This window comes from Lontra canadensis, unplaced genomic scaffold, assembly GCF_010015895.1.
Source record: "Lontra canadensis isolate GAN:19392208 unplaced genomic scaffold, GSC_riverotter_1.0 scaffold16, whole genome shotgun sequence".
Classification (NCBI taxonomy): Eukaryota; Metazoa; Chordata; class Mammalia; order Carnivora; family Mustelidae; genus Lontra; species Lontra canadensis.
In genome coordinates this window covers 7,101,189-7,123,134 of record NW_022631010.1, presented here as the reverse complement: position 1 = coordinate 7,123,134, position 21,946 = coordinate 7,101,189, and the positions used below count along the sequence as shown (strand labels likewise).

At 56.9% G+C, this 21,946-nt stretch overlaps 1 protein-coding gene and 1 pseudogene across 3 annotated transcripts; one reads left to right on the top strand and one right to left on the bottom strand.

The window, feature by feature from the left end:
* Window positions 1–1,151: 1,151 nt before the first annotated feature.
* Window positions 1,152–20,342, bottom strand: HSPA12B (heat shock protein family A (Hsp70) member 12B). Of its 3 annotated transcripts, none has more exons than XM_032859085.1 (13): window positions 20,202–20,309; window positions 14,374–14,433; window positions 12,489–12,586; window positions 11,376–11,500; window positions 7,863–8,049; window positions 7,432–7,536; window positions 7,022–7,138; window positions 5,056–5,230; window positions 4,054–4,140; window positions 3,503–3,607; window positions 3,132–3,390; window positions 2,523–2,626; window positions 1,152–1,898 (listed from the first exon to the last, which is right to left on the bottom strand). In XM_032859085.1, the coding sequence occupies exons 2-13, from the start codon at window positions 14,414–14,416 to the stop codon at window positions 1,261–1,263; spliced, it is 2,043 nt and encodes a 680-aa protein (XP_032714976.1). In that variant the 5' UTR covers window positions 14,417–14,433; window positions 20,202–20,309; the 3' UTR covers window positions 1,152–1,260. The 3 variants fall into 3 exon arrangements, with proteins under 3 accessions (XP_032714976.1, XP_032714977.1, XP_032714978.1); XM_032859086.1 differs by having other exon boundaries at window positions 1,261–1,898; window positions 7,863–7,965; XM_032859087.1 differs by lacking the exons at window positions 11,376–11,500; window positions 12,489–12,586 and having other exon boundaries at window positions 1,261–1,898; window positions 20,202–20,342.
* On the top strand, window positions 8,228–9,467 carry LOC116868772 (annotated as a pseudogene).
* Window positions 20,343–21,946: the final 1,604 nt, after the last annotated feature.

Genomic DNA, 21,946 nt, shown 5'->3' with positions numbered 1-21,946 from the left:
AGGAGACGAGGGCACTCCATGGTATTCTAGCACCTAGCCCCAAAAGAAGTATGCAAGATAGGTATTTTTCAAGCCTGGGTATAACTCACTAGACTTCAGATGGCGATGGGGTCTTCTCCCTAGGCCAGACAGAAGTCTTAGGGAGTAAGTTCTGTTTGGGATGTTTGCGACAGAGACAACAGCACCCCCTTCTGGTCAGTTCCCAGAGCTGCGCAGAGCGGAAAGCACTCTCCCCTTTTTGAACCCAGTCCCTCTCCACTACTCTATTGAGGTCCCCTCTTGTGAGGTACCAACAGGCTATACCTTAACCTTAAGGATAAACGCTTTATTGTCACCTTAGGGTTCTTAGGCAGGTGGGGCAGATGCATGTCATGGGTGGGCAGGCAATGTCCCAATGGCACATTGAGTTGATGGCAGAGCCAGGATCAGCCCTTAGTTCTCCTTCTGTCTCCCTACAGCCCCCCAACCCCTACTGCCCTTTGATGGCTGGGACAGGGTGCAACTGGGTCATTCATGGGCTGCCCTTGGGGCCTTCTTAGATGAATTAATCTGTCCTGAAGGAAGGTTCCCCCAAGCCAGCATCCCCCACATCCTCTCATAAGTGCCTTCATCCTGCATCCTCCTCTTTAGCCTGTTAATTGAGAAAGTTTAAAAATTAACAGTCACACTTGGATGGTCAGTACCACATCCAGGAAGGTCCTCTACCCCTGTGTTACTTGTGCCAGTCTCCAGCCATTTTTTGCCCCATAGGGGTTCTCCGCCCAGTGCCCTGTGCTGGCTGAGCCTATCAGTCCATGCACTGGGCCCTTCAGGCCCAAGCCCTGCATATCCTCCGTCCTCCTGCTCCCCCTCCCGCAGCAGCCCTGCTCTGCCTCTCCCAGCTGCCTCCACCTCCCACCCCTCTACCCTCACCACCCCCCATCCCCAGTTCAGGCCAGGACTTGGTCTTCTGGTGCATTCTGCCTTCGGGGTCACCCCTTATTGGCCCACCATCTTACAAACCTCTTCTGACTCCTTGATCTCAGCCCTTGCTTGGCAGGGCTCTAAAGCCTTCCAGTCAGCCGCCCCGGGCCCAAATCCAAAGCGAGAGTCTGTCCCCACCCATCCTGCGACCTCAGCTCCCCGGACAGGAGGGCGGGGGGAGGGAGGGAAGAGGCGCTGACTTCAGAACCAGCAGCTCTGTCCTCCGCAAGCCGACGCCCCAGACCCCCAATCGCAAGAGGGCGGGGCCTGGCACGGGGTCGGGCTGGCACCGTGTCCTCAGTTGGAAAGAAAGTCGATGGCGGCACGCACGGAGCGGTTGGTGCTGACGTCGACGGCGGTGACCTTGATCTCGGTGTCGCCAAACTGCATGGCTGCGCGGATCTCGCGGCGGCCGGAGGACGCGCCGTCGGCGGGTTCCAGCTCGAGGCTGAGCGCGCCGCACTTGCGCACGCCCGGGTCGGTGATGAAGCGCGCGTCCTCGGCGGCGCAGCAGTACAGGTTGATGAGCACGCGCCGCTGGCCCGGCCGCGCGGGACAGTAGCTGCGCCGCACCTCCTCGCCCAGGGCTACCGACTGCTCGGCGGCCACGAAGCGCTCGAAGACGTCGGTGCACCAGCGGCGGCCGTCGCGGACCAGCAGTTTTTCGGGCGGGTGGCTCCCGGCCACGAAGCGGTTGAGCACGCCCACGCCGTAGGTGAGCGGCGAGCGGCGCACGCGCACCACGCCCGGCGCCTGCCCGAACAGCACTGCGCCCTTGAGGATGGTGAGGCCCACGTCGTGCGGGACCACCACGCGTAGCCCGCGGGCGCCCAGCGCAGTCTGCACCGCGTGCTGCAGCACAGCCGACTCCGCGAAGCCGCCCACCAGGAACAGCAGCTTCACGCCCTGCACCTCCGGCCTCGCCAGCAGTGCCTCTGCGGGAGGGGGCAGGGTGGGGTGCAGAGAGGAGGGAACGCGGGGTGAGGGCGAGCCCCAGCCTCTGAGGCCGCTGCGGTGTGGCCACAGGCACCTCCCCTCCACAATCCCGTACCCGGATGGCAACTAGACACTAGCTCTTACACCCTCAAACAGTAGCCGCGTTCTGGGGAACATGGAGCGTTTTCATTGAGTGCTTCTGGCAGTCGTCACGGGCTCTGCTTCCGTGGCACTCTGCCCCCTTTCCTCTCCCACCGCGACGTGGAGGGCGACAAGGATGTGCATTTGCGCGTACTAAGTGCTCCTGCCGACTATGCATGTCTCTAGATACTTGAGGTCATTTAAATCCCTGGGATGACACTTTTGGGAACCCGGTACTATTACCCCATTTTATAAACAAGGAAACCGAGGCACCTGACCTCGGTCAGAGAAGAGACTACACACATCATCCCGCCTAGTTCTTAATACCCACTACACTGTGTCCTCCAGGTGTTTCAGATGATTCTGGGTCTCATTTCAGTGTACGGGTGTGTGGAGGCTTCCAGGCATTATCACGAGGTGGAATCATTCCTGCATCTGAGCGTGAATGTGGGGGTTAGTGGAGGACTCAGGCAGGCACTCACCTATATGCTGGATGATCCCACTGACCGTGGGCTGAAAGAGCTCGTTCATGGCTTCGCAAGACATCCTGAGCATCCCCTGTGAGGACCATTTCACGAAGTTCACGCTGTTGGTGAAGGAGGCACAGGCTTATCGGTGGGGGTCTGGGGTTCTACCCCTACTCCAGGCCAGTGTGCCTGGGTGCTGACTGCATAGTGTGTGTCCTCCCAGCCTCACTCCCCCAGGGGCTTTAGCCGCCTGCCTGGTCCACTTTCAGGCATGAAGTCCCAGGAGAGGAGCCTCCCTTTGTCTCTGGGCAGAAGAACCAAGGCACACTGGCTGGCACCGTGTGTGTGTGTGTGTGTGTGTATGTGTGTAGGCGCGTGCGCGCGCACCTGTGTCCACTGTGGTGCGGGGAGGTCAGCCCTTCCGCCAGGGCTCAAGATTCCGGTCCCAGTTCCCGCCATGGATTCTAGCTGGGATGTTCATGCCCCTCTCCTGCTGTCCGCTGGCAAGAAATGCGCGCGGGGCAGTGGGGGCAGACTCCCACTCTCCTCTGGGGCCCACGTCCTCCCTTGTGGGGGCCTACCCCACCGGCAAACCCTGCTTGAGTCTGTGGTCCCCAGACCCACCTGCTCCGGCGCAGGGCTGTCTCCACGTTGTGGCCTCGCTGTTTGCGGTAGAAGTCGATGAAGGAGAAAGGCAGCGAGATGTTGAGCGCCCCTGCGCGGTGCGGGCCTGCAGTGCGTTTGCGGGCCTCGAAGGCTATGGTTAGGTCCACCCAGGCTGCTGGCCGTTGCCTTTTGAAGGTGGTGATGAAGTCCTCGCCGAAGATGCGGCCCAGCAGCTGCTCAAAGGCCAGATCCACGCCCACCGCGCCATAGGGACCGCCTGGGGTTGGCAGGGGTAAAGGGGGGGGCATCAGCGCAGACTTCACCGCCCAGGGGGCGCAGGCGGGCCTGGGCACGCTGGGTATGAAGGGTGCTGCTGGCTGGCTACTCACCAGATGCCTTGTAGAGCTCCTTGAGGGTGCCATGTGGCTGCTCCAGCTGGTGCACGGTCAGGTCTACCGTGCCTCCTCCGCAGTCTGCCACCACGTAGCGGTCTCCTGCAGCGCCGAGCGTGAGCACACATCCCTGGCCTGCTTTGCACCCTCAACTCTGCCTCTCTTCCAGATTCACCCAGCACCCAGCACCCAGCCCTGCCCCAGCCCGGAGCCTTGCCTTCAGGGAGGATGGGTGGAGTGGCTCTAAGGAGCTTCAGGTGCTTGGACCTTAGGCCACCAGGTAGGGGCACCAGGTTTTGGGGGAAACTGTTTCCAGGACTCTGCAACCATACGCGGAAAATCCCAAGGAGAAGTGGGAGTTAGGGGGGCGGCTGAGTGGGATGGGGTGTAGGTGACAGTGAGGAGACGGCCAAGTTAGATGCAGCTGATGGAGGAGGAGGGGTGGGATTTTTAGGGTCTGACACCCACTTCGCGAATGTTCCCTTGCCCCCATCAGTATATGTTCCCCGCAGGAACCAAGAAACGTCCCTTGGTCCCTCCTTCCCCACCTGCTTGCATCTCTGCCCACAGCTCTCCAACGCCAGACTCCACCAGGAAGGTGCGGCTGTGGCGGGAACGGCGCAGCTGCTCACGGGCTGGGGGTCAAGGTACAGCAGGATGGTGGGGTTAGAAGGAGGTGCCTCAGCTACCATGCTTGGCCCCCGTCCTCTCACCAGCACCCTCCATGAGCATCTGGACCAGCCAGTTCTGAAACTCCTGCTCTACTCCTAACTAGGAGAAGGCAATGCTGAACCTTGAAGGGTCCAGAAAAACCCTATGGGGTAAACTCGGGTGCTGTGACCAATAGCTGAGGGGAAGTATTTCTGGCTGCAGGACATTCCCTTAATGCAGGCTGGCTCACAGCAGTGCGAGATTGGGGTTAGGACAGTTTGGAGGACCTTGTGTGGCCAGGGGAGGAGGTCCTGAGGGGTCCAGGGGGGTCATGGGAGATGGCATCTGGGAGAGTGACTAAGATTGATCATAGCTATCTCAGTGCCCAGTGCAGGCACTGGAGCTTGAGCTTAGTAGCAGGAGCTCGGGGCTATTGTGGGGGGAAGGGGGATGACAGCTGATGTACTAGGATGGGAGAGGTGACTGGTTCAGGGGCTGTTGAAACTCTTGAAGACCACCTTGGATCAGAGTGGGGGCTGGCTTTCTCCTTTGTCAGTACCTGAGCACCTCCCCTCAGGACAGGTGGTTTCCCCTACCTTCAGATTCAGGACTGGGGCTGAGTCCTACCCTCCTCAGACAATGATCTCCTAGGGCAAGGTGAAATCTCTGTCCTCAGATTGGACTCCCCCAGGTCAAGACTGTGCCTCCTCCCTCAGACTGAATTCCACCAGAGATGTTTCTGTCCTCTCACACTGGGCTGGAGAGGGTTGGGGCGGGGCGGGGGGAGAAGGTTGTCTCTTCTTCATGTTGGACATGGCTGAGCCTCTGGCCTCAGTGTTCCTCTGACCCTCCCAGGGCAAATGTCCTACCACTGGTCAGTGCCCCTGGGGGCAGCTCACCCTGCCGGAAGCTGGAATCGATGGAGCGGCGCTCACCCAGGCGTCCACTGCCCGGAGCCCGGCTGCTTAGGTCCAAGAGCTGGTGTAGACGCAGCTTGCGGCAGTAGACAGAGGCAGCCTCTGGCTCCAGGGCGATGAGTAGTTGCTCTGCATCCTCCCTGGACACCAGGCCAGCCTGGGGATAGGTGGGGGGCAGGGCCAGGGAATACCGTGGGCCAGGTGTCACACCTAAGACGGCACCTCTGAGAGGGTAGCCAGAGCCTGTGGAGCTCCCAGTTCCTCCCCATCACATCCCACTCATGGTAGGCCTCTCAGGCCCCTCCATGGCACTCAAACTTGGAGCTGCCTCACAGCTACCCTGTGACCAGCCTGGGGAGGAGCACAGCCACAGCCGAGAATACCATGGCATTGCCTAGGAGGAAGAGACCTTAGTGAAAACCTAGAGCACCTGGGATCTGCCTCTTCAATCTGCCCAAGGTGGTCCAGGCTGCAGCAAGGTCCCCCTCACAAGTGCAGGCTAGCCAGCTGAGCACTGGCTGAAGGTGTTAGCTCAGACCCCAGCACAGTGGGTATGGGGGTATAACGGCCAGATGGTGTGTGTGTGGAGGGGTGGTTCCCCTTTGGCTCACTGAACCATTTTCCTTCACCAGGCTGGTGCCAGACAGTAACCACAGGACTCCCCACTCCCGGGAGAACTCTGTTCCCCAAGAATCGGATCTAGGCACCAGGAGACAATCAAACAGTGAAATTGCAGGCACCAGGACAGGCCAGCTGAGGGGAGAAAAACACTTGGATCTGTTATTTCCTGTATCAGGACAGGGGATCCCTGTGGGAAGTACTTTAGGGTTTTGTGGGATTCCCTGGATTCTGACGAGGTGGGGGTTGGGGATGGGTAGGTGTAGAGACTTCCTGCCCAGGGTCAGCCCTTCCTGAACTGGCAGCCAGGGAACAGTGTGGGAGGAAGCAGGGTGGATAAACTGGCAGGGGGCACGAGGGTGGGGGGTGTTTATTCTGGCTGGGCACAGCCTTGCTTTCATCCTGGTCTCTGCACGGGGGATGCCCACTGCCTCAGGGTTAGCTCCTTCCGGTGACAGATCTGGTGCCTGGGCATGCCTGGCCAACAGATGTGTGGGGGTTGAGGGTTCTGGTATTTTCCAGGGGGTGTACCAACAGGCCTTTTAGAAGTCCTAGGGCATCTTCCGGAGGGCCCAGGGGGAGGACCAAGCAATAAGTCTTGCTCTGGGAGGCTGTGCTCCCCTTTTTCCCCACCCCACCTCACTAGAGGTGGGGGGGACTTGAATTGTGCACCACTTCCCATTCTCCAGACCTTTGGGCATCTTACGGTAGGAAGCCCAGCAAGCATTGGTCCAAATCACCCCCCTCCATAGCTGGCGGCTCCTGTGTCCCAGCTGCCCCCTTCTCTGGAGAACTGCCCTCAGCTGAATGGAAAACACGTCCCTTGGAGAACTTTCTCCCACACCCCAAGGAACCAATGACAGGCTGATAGGGATGCATGAAAAGCCAGCCACCTTGCCTCACCATGGTCAGCTGCTGGGTACAGTTCTTCCTCCAGTGCTCTCCATGGGATCAGGCTGAGGCTAGACTCCGGTTGAGACCACATTCCTGCTCAACTCTTTCTCCTGTCCATTTCCCTCACTCTTGCTCCTGAGAGCCCTTTTCCAATACACCCCATGCACAAGAATCCCGATCTTGGGCTCTGCTTCTAGGAAACCTGACTTAAGACACAGGTTAAGCTGGCCTGGGCTGTGCCTCTCGTCCCTCTGCTCTCTGTTCCTGCAGGCTCACACCCTCTCCTGGTAGCAACAACCCTCCAAAATGCCCAGCAGGGGAAGGCCAGAGGTCTTTATGCAATGACTGGTCCAGGGTTGTGGGTAAAGGATGGTCTTGGGGGCCTCCCTGGAGCCCTCCCGAGTGACTGCCCCCTGCTCTGCCTGCCCATGCTCACCAGGTAGGCGGCCTCACGCATGAACTGCTTGGCGGGCTGTTTCCAGATGGCGGGGACTGTCAACACCCAACGCACAGTGTCCTTCTCTGGCAGCGATGGGCACTGCTCCCTCAGCTCCTGGAGTAGGAGGGGGCAGTGAGGGGTGGGCTGGCTTGGGTTAAGGGGGTGTCTTCAGCCTTCTTTGTATGGGATCTGGAGGAGCTAATCATGCCTCAGGAAGGACTTCCCAGCTGAACTGGAAGAATTCCTAATGCCCCCCTCCCCAACACCTGTACATCCCATGCAGTCTCCATCAGACGGGAAGGCAGGGGCTGGAGAAGATGGCTTCTGAGCCCTGATGGATAGGCTGAGAGGAGACGATGGACCTGGGGGTCCGTGCCCCAGTGGGGAGGGATGGGGTCGCAGCGCACCTGAAGGGCATGCTCCTTGAAGAAGCGCAGGGCGTGGGCGAACACCTCCAGGGCAGGCATTTTCTTTCCATTCACAGCCTCTAGCTGGGTCTTCAGGGTGAGATCCTGGCAGGGACACAGGCAATTCGGCAGAAGGCCATACCTCTGCCCCCACTTCCTGACCTCTCTTTCTGAAAATCGCCCCATTTCCTGCTGCTTCGCCTCTAGTGTCCCCGCTAATCACACATTAGTTCTGTCCCCAGCCCCTCTCGTCAGCACCGCCCCTCCTCTAATCCTAACCCCACCCCAGCCCCGCCCCCACTGGCTCCCAAGCTCCGCCCCTTCACCCTCGCCTCTCCTTTTACCTTTGTTCCCCTTCCGTGAGCCCCTCCCTTTCCACACATAGCCCCGCCTCCCTGGCTGGAGCGGCCCGGAGCCAGGATGTGCCTTACAGTAGCGCTGTGGATCTTCATCTTGAACTTCTCGAAGTAGAGCCAGTCTCGTGCCTCCTCAGGGTCCAGATCGTGGTAGTAATCGCGGGCGGTGTAGCCAAAACTGTGAAAGGCGCCCTCCGGGGTCAAAAGCAGGCAGGTGGGGGTCTTCTGGTGGGCCACTCCTGGGTCCCCGCCCTCCCATTTTCTGTGGAGGCACAGGGCTGTCAGTGTGGTCAGCGAAACCCTCTCTTCGTGGGGTTGGGTACTGGCTTGGGGATCAGCTATGCGACCTTGGGCAGGCCACCTAGCCTTCCTGAGGTTCAGTCTTCTTACACGTAATACGGAAATAAAAATAGTACCTACCTCTTAGGGTTCTTGTGAAGATGGTGCTGGGCATCCAGTTAAATCTCCATAAATGGTGTTCATGGCATCCGCCCTATCCCTGGGGCCACAGCACCTATCAACATCCTCAGCTCCTGCTTCCTCCCATGAGGTACACCATTGGACTTCGCCTCCCCGTACTCTTAAGCAGAAGCAAGCCTGCCTAGGTCTGGCCTCCTCATGGACCCCTAGAGGACCCTAGCAGAGGCTTTCTCCCAGCCAGACTATTCGCCCTCCTCCAGGCTGTCTTCCACCGCCAAGCTCCTTCAAGGCATTAATCATTCCTATCTGACCCACCTCGGCAGCTACACCCCAGCTGACTGTACCTCCAGCAGTACCCTAAAACCTGAAACAGATTCCAAACCTCCCCATCTGCAGGTGCCATCTGGATCTCCACCCAGAACTCCCTGTCTAGTTCATTGGCCTGGCAACTTCTTTCTCCCCTTCCTCTGCCTTCTCAGAGGCCCTGATGCCTCTAGGCCAAGCTTATCCCTGCAGGCTTTAGGGGAAGGAACTGGGAATCCAGGCAGAAGGAACAGTATGTGCAAAAGTTTAGAGGTGTGAATGATCTGGGAGAACGAGCTATAGGTTCTATGCAGCCAAAGAAAATCCAGGAACGTTAAAGTCAGCTAAGGAAAAGTGTCAAATGCCATGTCTGAATTCTGTCTTGATGGGTCTTAAGTAGAAAAATAAAGAGTCATAACCACATCTGCCATTAGAAAAGTCCCTGGTTGATCTTTGTGGTGGCAGCAGTGGTGACCACTGTTCAGCTGCTGGTACATAGCTTTTTGTTCATGCCCAGGGCCTACACACCCTTGCAGAGACTGGCCAGGGCGTGATAGCCCAGATCAAGGCTCATGCAGACTTGTTGGAGAGCATCACTCCAAGGAGATCAAGTCCTGTTCCTGGCAGGCACAACTCAGAAGATGAAGCTTCCAGGGCCAGTGTCAGGTGGAGGCTCTGACCACTCTGAAGTAGAAATGATGGATGGAAGTAACGATCCATATGCTTGGAGGGAAAGTCCGTGGTTCCCTGGTCTGTGCTGGGAGAGTATGAGGGCAGACCCAAAGTGGCCAGACAGGAGAAAAAGAAGACAGGACAGGCCAAGCAGTGGGTGCAGAATTGGTGTTTTGTTAATGCTTTGCCCACCTGTGGCCAGAAGAAGGGCCCCAGTGCCAACTCTTAAATCCTTAATCCTGGCTTTCGCTAATAAAGCCACTTAGCCAGTCAAAAAGAGAGAGAGAGAGAGAGAGAGAGAAGAAAGAGAAAGGAAGGTCACTAGTCCCCAGGTGGCAACAGCTTGGAAGGGAGGAAAAATGGAGAAGGAAAACCGGAGAGGAGGATATTTATTGCTCCCATCCAGGTGAGAGAGGGTGAGGCTGAACTTAGGGGGGGTGGCCATGGAAAGAAGTGACTGGGTGTTCCAGAGATATTAGGAAGATAGAGATTACAGGTCTCGGTGGCTGGTAGGGGTGGAGAGGGTATGGGAGGAAGCCAAGATGTCCTCCAGTTACTTCCCGTGACTGTCCCCCCCACAAGACAGAGGGACAGCATCCTTCCTCCTTGGTCCTCAGCCCCAGCATGGAATCCAGCATGGCCTCAGTCGCTTATGCTGACAAGCCTGCCAGCTGAGATGCCCTGCAGCTCCTAGAGGGCTGTAAGTGCCTGGAGACCGTGTGGCCTTGTGTGGAGGTGGATGGAGCAGAGAAAGGGGGAGGATGGTTCCTGTGCATACAACACAGGTCGGTTGTATCTGTGGGGAAGCGACCCTTACGTTTGTCTCTCCATCCACCCTGCCATCTACCCTCCCAGGTTCAGGGGAAGCCCCTCAGCTCCCCTATCCCAGTCTGGGTTAGAGCTTTGGGGTCTTCTAGAAGGCTCTTCCACCTATTGGCTGCAGCTACACTAAGACACATTCAAAGGATCAGGGTCTTGAGGCCTGGAGAGAAGTGTCCAAAAATGGACTATTCGGGGGCACCTGGGTGGGTTAAGCGTCTGCCTTTGGCTCAGGTCATGATCCCAAGGTCCTGGGATAGAGCCCCACATTGGACTCCCTGCTGGGGGGGAAGCCTGTTTCTCCTTCTCCCACTCCCCCTGCTTGTGTTCCCTCTCTAACTATGTCTCTTTCTCTCAAATAAATAAATAAAATCTTTTTAAAAATGTGTTGCTCAAATAAAGCTCAGCTACATCAGAATGGGTTCTTTGCACATCTCCTTCCCAACAACTGTGTGACCTGTTACCTCAGTGACCCCTCTGATCCTTCACGTCTTTGACCTCCACTGAGGGGCTCACCCTAGCAATCTGCCTGTCTCCCGCACACACATCCCAGCACAGGTGTTCAAGGAAGGCTAGTCATCACAGCACTTTTTGTAATAGTGAACAATTAGGGGGAAGAAGCCTCTTAAAATCATCAACAGAAAAATGGGCGAATTATGACATACCCGTACTGTGGGATACTAGGCAACTATTAAAAGAAATTGTGGCTTCAACAGAAGCTGATACAGAGAACAGGCGTGCCAAGCAAGATGCATGCTCAGAGCCCAAGGGAGCTTGAGCCCAAGGTGGCTGCCTTGTTTGTGTTGTTTGCTTGGTGCCTTTTCTTTTTCCTTTTTAATTAAAAAATAATGCAGGTGGATTTGAAAGCAAAAGAAAGAAAAAAAGAAAGAGGGAAAAGAAAAGAAAAAAATGAAATGAAATTGTGGCTTTATGTGTTGACACAAAACATCTACAAAATAATGCTGGAAGTTTAAAGTAAGGCAAGTTGTAGGATATCCCACTTTTATTTATTTATTTAAGATTTTATTTATTTATTAGACATAGAGAGAGAGATCACAAGTAGGCAGAGAAGCAGGCAGAGAGAGAGGGGGAAGCAGGCCCTCCGCTGAGCAGAGAGCCCGATGTGGGGATCGATCCCAGGATCTGAGATCATGACCTGAGGCGAAGGCAGAGGCTTAACCCACTGAGCCACCCAGGCGCCCCTCCCACTTTTATTTAAAAAAAATACATGTATATGTATATATGCGTGTGTACTAGGGATGGAGGGAGCTCTGGGCAGACTCCATGTGGTCCTCAGTGACAGTCCTTCTGAGACCAGGCCCAGCCCCGGGACTGAGGACCCCTGACCCCATCTCCCAGCCCAGCCACCCTCACCTCATCATGTGGATGGCTTCAGGATCACTGGCGAAGCTGAAAGCATAGCCACTGGAGGTGGTGCCAAAGTCGATGGCCACCACCACGGAGAAGGGAGCGTGCTGGGGGGCCCGGGTCTCAGGCTTCTGTGAGGGCGAGACCCAGAGTTAGGCAGCAGCCAAGGGCTGCGTGCCCGAGCCCCTCCTCTTCTCTGGCTGTGTTCCCAACGGGCGCTGCCTCCAGTTACCTGCCCGGGCTTCCCTCCCTTCCCCTCCCCAGGCTCCAGGCTGAGCCCTGAAGCTGCCAACTACGCAGAATCCCAAGGCCTCTCAGGTTGCCCTCTGCAGCTCCTGCTTTCCTCTTTGGGTTCCCGCCTGCCCTCTGCCTGGCCGGCCTGACCCCACCCCCAGCTCACATCTTCTCAGGGCAGCTCCAGTAACACATGGACCTGTGTATATTTGACCCCCCAGATGTCTGTGGCCACAGTGAGACAACCAGATTCTGTCGGTTTTATGGCAGAGGAGAAAGGCCAGTGCACAGGCCCACTGCGGTTCCTTCCCTCTCCCAGGCCAGGCCTGGGCTCCTGAGAACAAGGGAATCCCCAGGCTGGATCATTAGGTGGAGGCCATCCTGGGTGGGGTGACCCAGGGAGTTCGAGGGAGGGTTACATCCTGGGTACTTCAAACTAGTAGTTTCCAAACTAATTTTTAGCAATGTGTCTTGTCTCCCCCAGATATAACTTGTATTCAGGGAGGGCTGTGGTCGAAAGGACGGGGAGCAACTCTGGGAGGCCGAGTGCTCTAAGGACCTGAAGTCACTAGAGGCTCAGAAGTCCCCCAGCCCTAGGCAGGCTCTGGTTCACGGATGGTATCCTGGAGCGAGGCTGTTTGGGTGGTAGTTACGTGGGGCTCACCGGAGTAGAACTGTTACCCCTACAGTCCTAGGTCGCCGGAGGCTAACTCTTCTGGGGGGGACATGAATGGAGTGTGCAGGGGTAAGAGGCATGGTGCCACCCCCAGCCCAGCCCGGGTCCTGCCAGGTCTCTGTCAAACACCAGGCCTTGTTCTCTGGAGCACGACCCATCTCCATAGCACCCAGGCCACCCACCACCGGGAGCCCTGCTCCCAAGCTTACTGGAGACTGCGAGGGTGTGAGTGGGGCAATGCCACAGCTTTCCTGGGTCCTTGGGGAGCCGGGCGGGCTAGGCACGGGGGACCGCTCAGGGCTGGAGCCTGCAAAGAGAGGGCAAGTCACTCTAGCACAATCAGCGTAGGGGGGCGGGTGGCCAGGCCCTGGGAGGTTCTCCATCAGTCCTTGCTGGACTGAGGCAAGGGACACCCTGCAGGGGAAAGGGGACTAGTGGGGGAGGGGAGGAAGGACAAGACTGAGGCAGGGGCAGACTAAGGGTCTGTTATCCATCTGAGGTGACCTTCCCCTACAGGGTAACCTATATCTCACCTGGTGTCTTCCCCAGCATCCCTCAGACACAGCAGGGGAGGGAAGAGACAGAGAAGCACTATGGGGGGTGGGGGGGACCTAAGTCCAGAGACAGAAGGGCAGGAGACATGGGGTGGGTGGAATCCTGGGGTGGAGGGTAGAGAAACCAGAAAAGGTGGGGAACTGCAGATGGAACTGAGGCCGAGGTGGGGCTGCTCCGCTCCCCAGTAGAGTTTGGCCAAATGGTTCTAATCAGGACCCGAGGGAGTCTGCCTCCTTCCCATCCTCCCTCCCTCCCTCCACTAAGGGCCAAGCATAGGCCCAGCTGGCTGCTTGGTGAGGATCGAGAAGGGGAACAGTAATTCCCGTGGCCCAGCCCTGAGCTGGGGGGTGTCCACAACACTAGGAAGTTGGATTCTGAGCCTCCCTTCCCCATGACACATAGGAACGTGGAGCCGGCATTTGGGGGCAGGGGGCCCCACTGAAACCCTCTCGCAGGCTCAGGACCGAGCTGGATCTTTGCTGGGAGGGAGCAGAGCACCTCCAGAAGGCAGCCCAGAGCTTGGCTTGGAAGATCAGGCAGCTTAAGGGCCTGCCTGGCTGGTCATCCCCTAGGTGTGGGCTGGTGGCTCCTCACCACCACACTGGGCCCTGAGAAGGCCCCTGCCCGGGGTACTGGGGCGCCCTGAGATTCAGGTGTGGGGACAGGAAGACTGGGCCGGGAGGCTTGATAGGGTCTGGTGTGAAGACCCGTGGACATGTTGAACTGGTCTGGCGGGCTTCAGGCTGAGCCAGGCCCGGGGCCTGTGTTCCTTCAGCAGCTGTCCTGCCTTGTGCCCTACTAGGTCCCCACTCTCCCTGGCGTTGGGGTACCCCAGGAACATATGTGAGGCATGAGGGGACTCGAAGAAGTGCCTGGCCAGGGCCAGAGTCTGTCTTGAGGTGCCGGAGGGTTCTCCCAGGGCTGCTTTTTTCTAGGTGGCAGGTCTAGGCTTGGGCCCTGCCAGCAGCCCCAGCTTGAGAGGCCGAGCTGCTATGGCTTGAGCCTGGGAAGGGAGGCAGGAAGGAAGGCCCTGCCCGCCAGGGCTTTGTTAATGGACTTCCTGAGGAGTGTCCCTCCTGCCTCCTGGCCTCCCACCCCTGCAGAGAATGTACAGCCTGCTCCCAGGCCAGGCCGCAGGCCACTGCAGGCATATACACACACAATTCCATGCGTGCAAAGCCACCTGCCAATACACACGCTCTCACACGAGGCCCTGCACACAAAGACCTGCCCGCAGGAAGACACAAACACACACACAGACACACACACTCATACCAGGTCCCAGGTACACAGATCCCACTCAAGACACCCACACTCATATAGTCCTGGGCACACCCCCCCACCGTGCACACACACACTCAAAGACACACACTCACGTACACAGCCCTGTGTGCACCAACCCTCCCTGCACACACACACTTGCTCAGCAATCTCTTCTGGGAGAGGCACCCATGGGCAGACCGGGGGTGGGTCTCAGTGCCAGGGTGAGTGGGGTGGTGGGTCAGGGCCAGGGTTGGGCCGGGCGGAGGGGAGACTTACCGATGTACAGCCCCTGCAGACCCATGTCTGGGACCGCCAGCATCTTTGCAGGCCCTGGGACTGTGAGCAGGGACAGACAAACAGAATGGCATTTATTTGTTCCCTTGTTTCCTCCCTCAATGCTTATTTATTTTCTTTGCTTGCTTTCGGCTGAAGTTCTTTGAAGCCAGTCCCAGGCATCGTGTTGTTTCACCTATAAATTCTTTAATACGTCTCTCCAGCAGATAAAGACTTTAAAAACAGGGCCATCACGCCGACCTCACGTTTAATAGTATGAACAGTAATTTCTCAGGCTCATCTAACGTTCAGTCCCATAGTCCCCACTTGTCTCAAAAAACCTCTCAACAGCGGCTTTGTTGGAATCAGGTTGTTCCTGCATGTTTTCAAGTGCCCACTCTGTGCCAGGTGCTGGCAGACATCTGCAGCCCAGAGAGACATTGCTGCTGCCCCAGAGGCCCACAGCCTGGTGGGGAGACTGATAAGGGTCAGAGAATCACCCAAGTGCATTTGAGGTTACAAATGATGCTGTCAAGGTCACAGCTGGATACAAACCGCAGAAAGGCTTGGTAAGGCTGGAGAGAGAGGCTGGGCTGGGCTGGGCTGATCCTGTAGGCAGGCCCCTGGGGACCCTATTTCATTTATTTATTTACTTTTATTTTTGAAGATTTTATTTATTTATTTGAGAAAAAGAGAGAGAGAGAGAGCACGTGTGAGCAGGGGGAAGGGGCAGAGGGAGAGGGAGAAGCAGACGCCCCTGCCGAGCAGGGAGCCCAAGGAGCTGAGCTCCATCCCAGGACCCTGAGATCACAACCTGAGCCAAAGGCAGACAGACAGCTGAGCCATCCAGGCAGTTCTTGGGCTCCCTGTTTTAGATCTGGTTTTATATGAAGAGCAACAGCAAATCTGGAAAGGTCTGAAGTAGCAGAATAGAGATAGGGGTGTGACCTGCGTTTTACAAAGCCCGCCAGGCTGTAGGGAGGGTGCAGATGGCAGCAGCTGGCCGGGAAGCAGAACTCCAGGCAACAGAGGATGGTGGTGGCTGTGTGTCTTGAGACAGAGGTGGAGTTCTGAAGACAGAGGTTAAAAGTTAGAGGTTAAGGTTAAGTTAGAGGTTAAAATCAAGAGGGCTGGGCACCTGGGTGGCTCAATGGGTTAAGCTTCTGCCTTTGTTCGGGTTGTGATCTCAGGGTCCTGGGACTGAGCTTGGCATCGGGCTCTTTGCTCAGCAGGGAGCCTGCTTCCCCTCCTCTATCTCTGCTTGTCTCTCTGCCTACTTGTGATCTCTCTCTCTCTGTCAAATAAATAAATAAAAATCTAAAAAAACAAAAAACCCAACAGGGCTGACAGAAGATGGCCAGACTGGATACGGGGGCTTTGCGAAGAAGCAGGTGTCAAGGGTGACGTTGTCCGACTGGAGCTCGGAGGTGGACAGAGAGGTGGAGAATACTGGCGAAGGTGGGGCTGGCAGGGGCCAGGGGCAGAGTTCTGGGTGCAGTTTTGCAACTGTGGAGAGAATAGCCCAAGGGGCCGGCTGGTGTATGATGCAGAGCTCAGAGAAAGCTGAGCTGGAGAGGCGCCTTTGGGAGTCTTGGTTCCCGGGGGGGCCTGGTGGGGAGTCATGCAGGAAGAGAAGGAAGCACCAGCACAGAAGGTTGGCTGGGGGAAGGCGGGCTGCCCGAGGAGTCCAGATGCCTGCTATGGTTTCAAGAAGATCTCAGATCTAAGAGATGCGCATGAAATTAGATACCTTTAGAGGTTATTTATGAGTCTTGAAACACCTGTTTTAATGGTCCAGGGCCAGCATTTTGGCAGAACGATGGAAATGGGGTACAAGTCAAGGGAGCCTAGGCAAGAAGTGAGCAGAGTTGAGGAGAACACAGTGGGCACTTACAAGAAACTTGGCTGAGATCAGGAGCTGGTGGGAGGGCAGTAGCTAGAGGAACAGAAAGCTCGAGGAGGGGGGGATGGGTTTTCATTTTCCTTTCTAAGATGGGAGGAACCTGAGTTTGTGTCTGTGAAGTTCTAGGGGCTGGGCTAGAGGCAGCAGCATTGCAGCCCCTGCATTGCAATCAGAAATGCAGAACCTCAGGTCCTGCCCAAGAACTACCGAGGTCAGAACTTGCCTTTTAACAAGATCCTCCGTGGTTCTGGGCACATTTGAGTTCAAGAGGTGCCCCTTGACGTGTCCCTGGGCCAGTCATCACCCATGCCACTATCCTCACCTGTGGGCCTGGCAGTCCCCCCAAATTAAGGTGAGGCTGCTCAGAGCCCACTCCCTCTCTGTAGTCAGTGGCCTGATCAGGAGATTTGCTAACAGAACACAGGCAGACACAGATCTGGATGCCATGACATGTAAGCACACGCATGAAAATGCATGTGCATGCTCTTGCTCACACACAGTTGACACAGCCCAGCCCCAGACACTCAGGCATGTCCAGAATATTCCCCCAAGGCCAGCACCATAGAAATTTCCAGACACCTACAATCGTGTTGCCACACTGTTGTGGCACACGTTGGAGGCCCAGGAATGAGAATCACGGGAAGGATAGGGGCTGTTTGTGGGCACTCAGAGTAGCAGGGTGGTGCTCAGAAAAGGGAGAGCAAATAGTGGGCATGGGTATGAGCCTTGAGAGCCAGACACAGGCTCAGCTCAGGGGAAGGGAGTGGTGTGCGGGAGGTGGTTCTCCCCAGCCCCAGCAGCTGATTCTGCGTGTCTTCCCAACTCTGCACTGATTGACAGCACCTGGACAACTTGAAACCAGCCATGATGGAAGCATTTACACCACTGAAATTGGCAAACACTATATATCAGGTTTTTCTCTCTCTGAGAGAGTTGACAGTAAAACATTCACCAGCGCACGCGTGGCTGGATCAAGGCCACAAGGGAGAAGCCCTATGTATGCTTGTCTCAATTCTTCAGCAAACACTGAGCATTTCTTTCTTTGTGTCAGGCTCTGTGCTAAGTGATTGAATGATGAATGGCTTTTCTGGACCAATGCTATTGTTTTTGGAGGAGAACCAATCTAGAACCACCAGGAAAAAAAGACTCTGGAGTCTCTCTGGAGACTCAGCTGGATTCCATGTCCAAACTGTGTGCTACAATCCTCCCAGCTATCTGAAGCTCCAATTATCTCCCATCTCTGAGTATGTGGACACAGAGTGCCCCTCCTCGGGGGTCTCAGGGCAGGCAAGGGCCTATTACGGCATCTGGTCAGAATACACAGTGTCTATCCTATAAAATGGGTCACACAAGGGCTTGTTAAGACTGACAAGTTCAGGGGGCACCTGAGTAGCTCCGTCGGTTAAGTGTCTGCTTTCAGTGCAGGTCATGATTCCGGGGTTGTGGGATTGAGCCCCACATCTGGCTCCCTGCTCAGCGGAGACCCTACTTCTCTCCCTCCCTCTGCTGCTCTCCTGCTTGTGCACGCCCTCTCTCTGTCAATCAATTAATAAAATCTTAAAAAAAAAAAAAAAGACAAGTCCAGGTAAGGAAGGTGGTTGATAAAGGCAGGACTTGGACAGATGAGAGCAATTGTTCTTTTCCTTCATAGTATGGATTCTGAATTTTCTCTTGTTATAAGTTTTTGGTCTTAAAAAAAAAGATTTTATTTATTTATTTGAGAGAGAGAGATAATGAGAGAGAGCATGGTGGGATGGGGGCGGGTGACAGGGAGACAGAGAAGCAGGATTAGCAGGCTCGTGGAGCAGGGAACCTGACACAGGGCTTGATCCCAGCACCCTGGGAATCATGATCCGAGCCGAAGGCAGACACTTAACACTTACCTGATGAAGTCACCCAGGTGCGCCAGAAATTTTGGTCTTATTGAGACTTATTCTAATCATTCTGAATTCTTTAGCGAGGGAGGGAGGACTTGAATCCATCTGTGTTAGAGGAGGATCCTGATGATTCTTTTTTTTTTTTTTTTTAGATTTTATAAACATATAATATATTTTTATCCCTAGGGGTACAGGTCTGTGAATCGCCAGGTTTACACACTTCACAGCACTCACCATAGCACCATACCCTCCCCAGTGTCCATAACCCAACCCCCCTTCTCCCAATCCCCCTCCCCCCAGATCCTGATGATTCTTTGAGAGGTGGAGACCCCAGGGGCCCACTAATTTCAGACTGGTGATGCTTATGGGTTTGAGCATAACTGGGTAGGGCAGTTTGATTTACACAGAAAGTAACTTCATTTCCTGGCAATAAGCACAGGCTAAACTCTGGCCCTAGCCTGACCCCTACCTTGCTCACAGACAGCCCCTTCACCCTCCTATGGACTGACCCCTAGCCCTCGGCTTCATATTGCTCTCTCATCTCCAGCTTCATATTGACCCCTGGCCCTGACTTCTACCTAATAGGTATGACCTATCGTTCACTCGGGGCCAGGACAGGATGTGGCTCAGTCCAAGAACTCAGAAACCGAGACTCCCATTCCAGAATGCTTCCCAGACTCACAAAAGCCAAGGACTTTGGGCCTGATGGAGAATATTCTCCAAGAATCTCTTCCTGGAGAGGGGAAATTAAGGCTGGATACTTATGCCCCCAAAGAGCACTGAGGGTAAGTGGTGTTGCTGGATTTCAGCACTCCACACACACCTGTCCTCTGCCCATGAGGACAAAGAGCCCACCCAGATCTTTACAGTACCCCTCTCTCCCCTGCACACTTCTCTTCACTGGACCCTGCCTCTCCCATCCACTGTTTTCTGCTCAATATCCTGCCAGCTCTTTAACTTAACAGGACCCTGTCAGCCCGCAGAGAGGCCACAGGCATTTCTCCCAAGCCACAGACTAGACCAACCAGGGCCAAGGACCGACCAATGAGAAATGGCACCCAAAGGGCTGCCCCAGTCTGTCTGTGGAAAGGAACCCTCAAGGAGAGGGACCATGAGGAGGCTGTGGGGTAAGGGGGCTGCCTCCTGGGCTGGGGCAGGGGGAGGCATAAATGGCTTCCCACAAGGCCCCTCCCTGTCCTCAGCTTTTTTCCCCCATACATCCTGCCCCACCCCCCGTTGGGTCCTCATCACGGCAGCAGTCAGTTCACAAATCAGTTCACAAACAACCTCTGTCCGGCAGAGCCCACTGAAGCCCCTTCAATCCTCTGCCCACCAGTACCCCCTCACCTCCCTTACCTTATGAGGCTCCAGGGCTGCACTTGGTCTCACAGGGAGACCATATTTTAGAGCTCACCCCCTCCCAGTCTCTCTGCCCCACAGGAGCTTGCTTTACAAACTGGATCCACTGCCCAGACATGGAGCCCAGACGCGTGGCCACCTGGGCCCCCCAGCCGGCCTCACAGAAGGAAACCAGAGGTCCCTGTGCGGAGGCCTGCCCACAGTCAGGAACTGCAGTATCCTGGCCACTGTGCCACTCTCGAGCTTCCCAGACCATAGGCCCTAGGAACCCCCTCCCTCGACCAGGTGACACCCCCCCCCCAACACTCAACCCTAGGTCTTCACGTCTGGCGTAGGCATTGTATCCTCCACAAACTGGCTTACTGGAGCAGACCTCCCAGCTCCCAAACCCCACCCCTACCGCGGCACAGGGGTCTACTCAGCTCCCCAACCTCCGCAGAGCCGGTGTGGGGTCCCGACGCCAGGGTGGGAGCCCACGGTCGCCGCTCCAACTGCTATTCTAAACCCGCAGCTCCACTGGAGAGAACGGCTTTGAGGATCTGTCCCCAGCCCGGCTGCCCAGGGTTAGGAAGTCTTTCGCGGGGAGGCAGGGGGGCCCTCAGCCGACAGCCCGGGACCCCCAGGACGGCACACACCTAGCCGCCGTTCTCCTCTGGGAGCCCCCCCCCCCCACCCCCCGGCTCAGAACTCACCTCCGCCCTCCCGACAGCTCGACCTCAGTCCAGCCGCCTCGATCCCGGGCCCGCAGCCCGTGGTTGTGCCCCGCCGCGGCGGCCGCTGCCCTCGACGTGCGCCCAGCCCGCGCCTCCGGCTTGCCCCGCGCCGCCCACCCCGGCCGCCGCCCCCTCCCCCAGGCCGGATGGCGGTGCGCTCCCGGCCCAGATGTGCGAGGCCGGGGCGGGGCCTGCCTGCGCGGGCCTCTCCGAGGGGCCCACCCCGGCCCCGCGTTCCGGCCCCTCCCTGCGCCCCTGCAGCGCCCTGCCGCTGCGCCTCCCCACTCCGCCCAGCCCGCAGCCCCGGGGGTGGGAGGGAAGGGTGAGGAGGGGAGGTGGAGGGAGGGAAGAGGAATTCCAGACCCCTCGTCGGCCTCCTGCAGCCGGCAGGCGGCGGAGGGGCTCCCCCTCCCCTACCCAAAGGGCCCACCTCAGGGCTCAGCTCAGGCCAGCGCCACTCGCAGCTCCCAAGCCTAGCCGCTGGTGAGGGAGGGCCCTGGTCCAGACCCCTCCCGTCCCCTGGCCCAGACTCCTTTCAGTCCCCAGCCCATCCTACTCTCCTCCCCGCCCCTCCCCCCCCAGCCCTAGCCAGGTCTCCAAGGGTCAGACAGAAAAGGCGGAATCGAAGGTGAGGTCAGCCCCTTGGGCCCCAGGCTGGGGTCTAGCTCTGTCCTTGATGAAGCTTGGGGCATTGAGGAAGGGTTCTCGAAGGCTGGGGCCCCATTTCTGGCAGGGGGCTCACTGGGAACTCACCCAGCCTCCTCAAAGAGCACCCAACCCCTTTCCTTAGAGCGCTCACAGCCTTCCAGTCCTAACCAGGCCCTGGGTGGGGGTGTGGGGGTGGGGAGATGCTCAGACATGACTCCAAACAGGGGTTTGCCAGATGGAGACCCCTCTCAGCTAGGCCCCTCTAAGGCAGCTAACTTACCTTGCCCTCCATCACCTCCTGGTTCTGGAGGGCCTAGGCGCGGCCCACTGCCCATCTAAAAGCTCGTCAGCTGAAGTGTCACATCTCCTGGGCTTGTTGCCCTTCTTATCCAGGTCACTGCCCTGGAGCACCCCTGCAGCAAGGCTGGGGTTGGGGTGTGCTGCACCAGAGGGCTTGGGACATCAGTAGCTAGTCAGTAAGCCAGCAAAGCATCCAATCAGCAGCCTCCACTGGCTGCTCCGGGGTGTGTGTGCGCGTCTGCGAGAGTGAGTGCGGCTCTGGATGCCAGTGACTCCATGTTCATGTATTAAGTGCGTCTCTTGGGACTTCTGTGTGTCTGTGTCTTTGTGTCTGTGTATATGAGAGATGTGTGTCTTTGTGCATGTGTTTGAACTTGTCTGGATGTGTGACAGGTGTGTGATGGGGGCTGTCAGCCCTTCATGTCATTTCAGAGGCTGAGAGAAGCCTGGGACGGCAGAAGTGGCTGCAGGGGAGTATATGGGGACAAGGCAAAGGGTCTGGCCCCTCCAATGCAGCCTGTCTCTCCTTTTCCTTTGCCCTTCCACTGTGCTTTCATTCCCTCCCCACCTGGAGCTCTACCTATTGGCTCATCTCTGAGGGCTTCGCTCTGAGCAGGAGTAAGAAGACTCATGGTAAGAGGTTCTCAGCCCGCAGCATCCTCCCACTTGGCAGCCTTCCGTCCCCACCCCCACCCCCCATTTCAGGCCCTCTCAGTCTGACTTGGGACTCACAGGCCCCACCCTTGGGCAGCTTCCAGTCTAACAGAAGAGAAGGG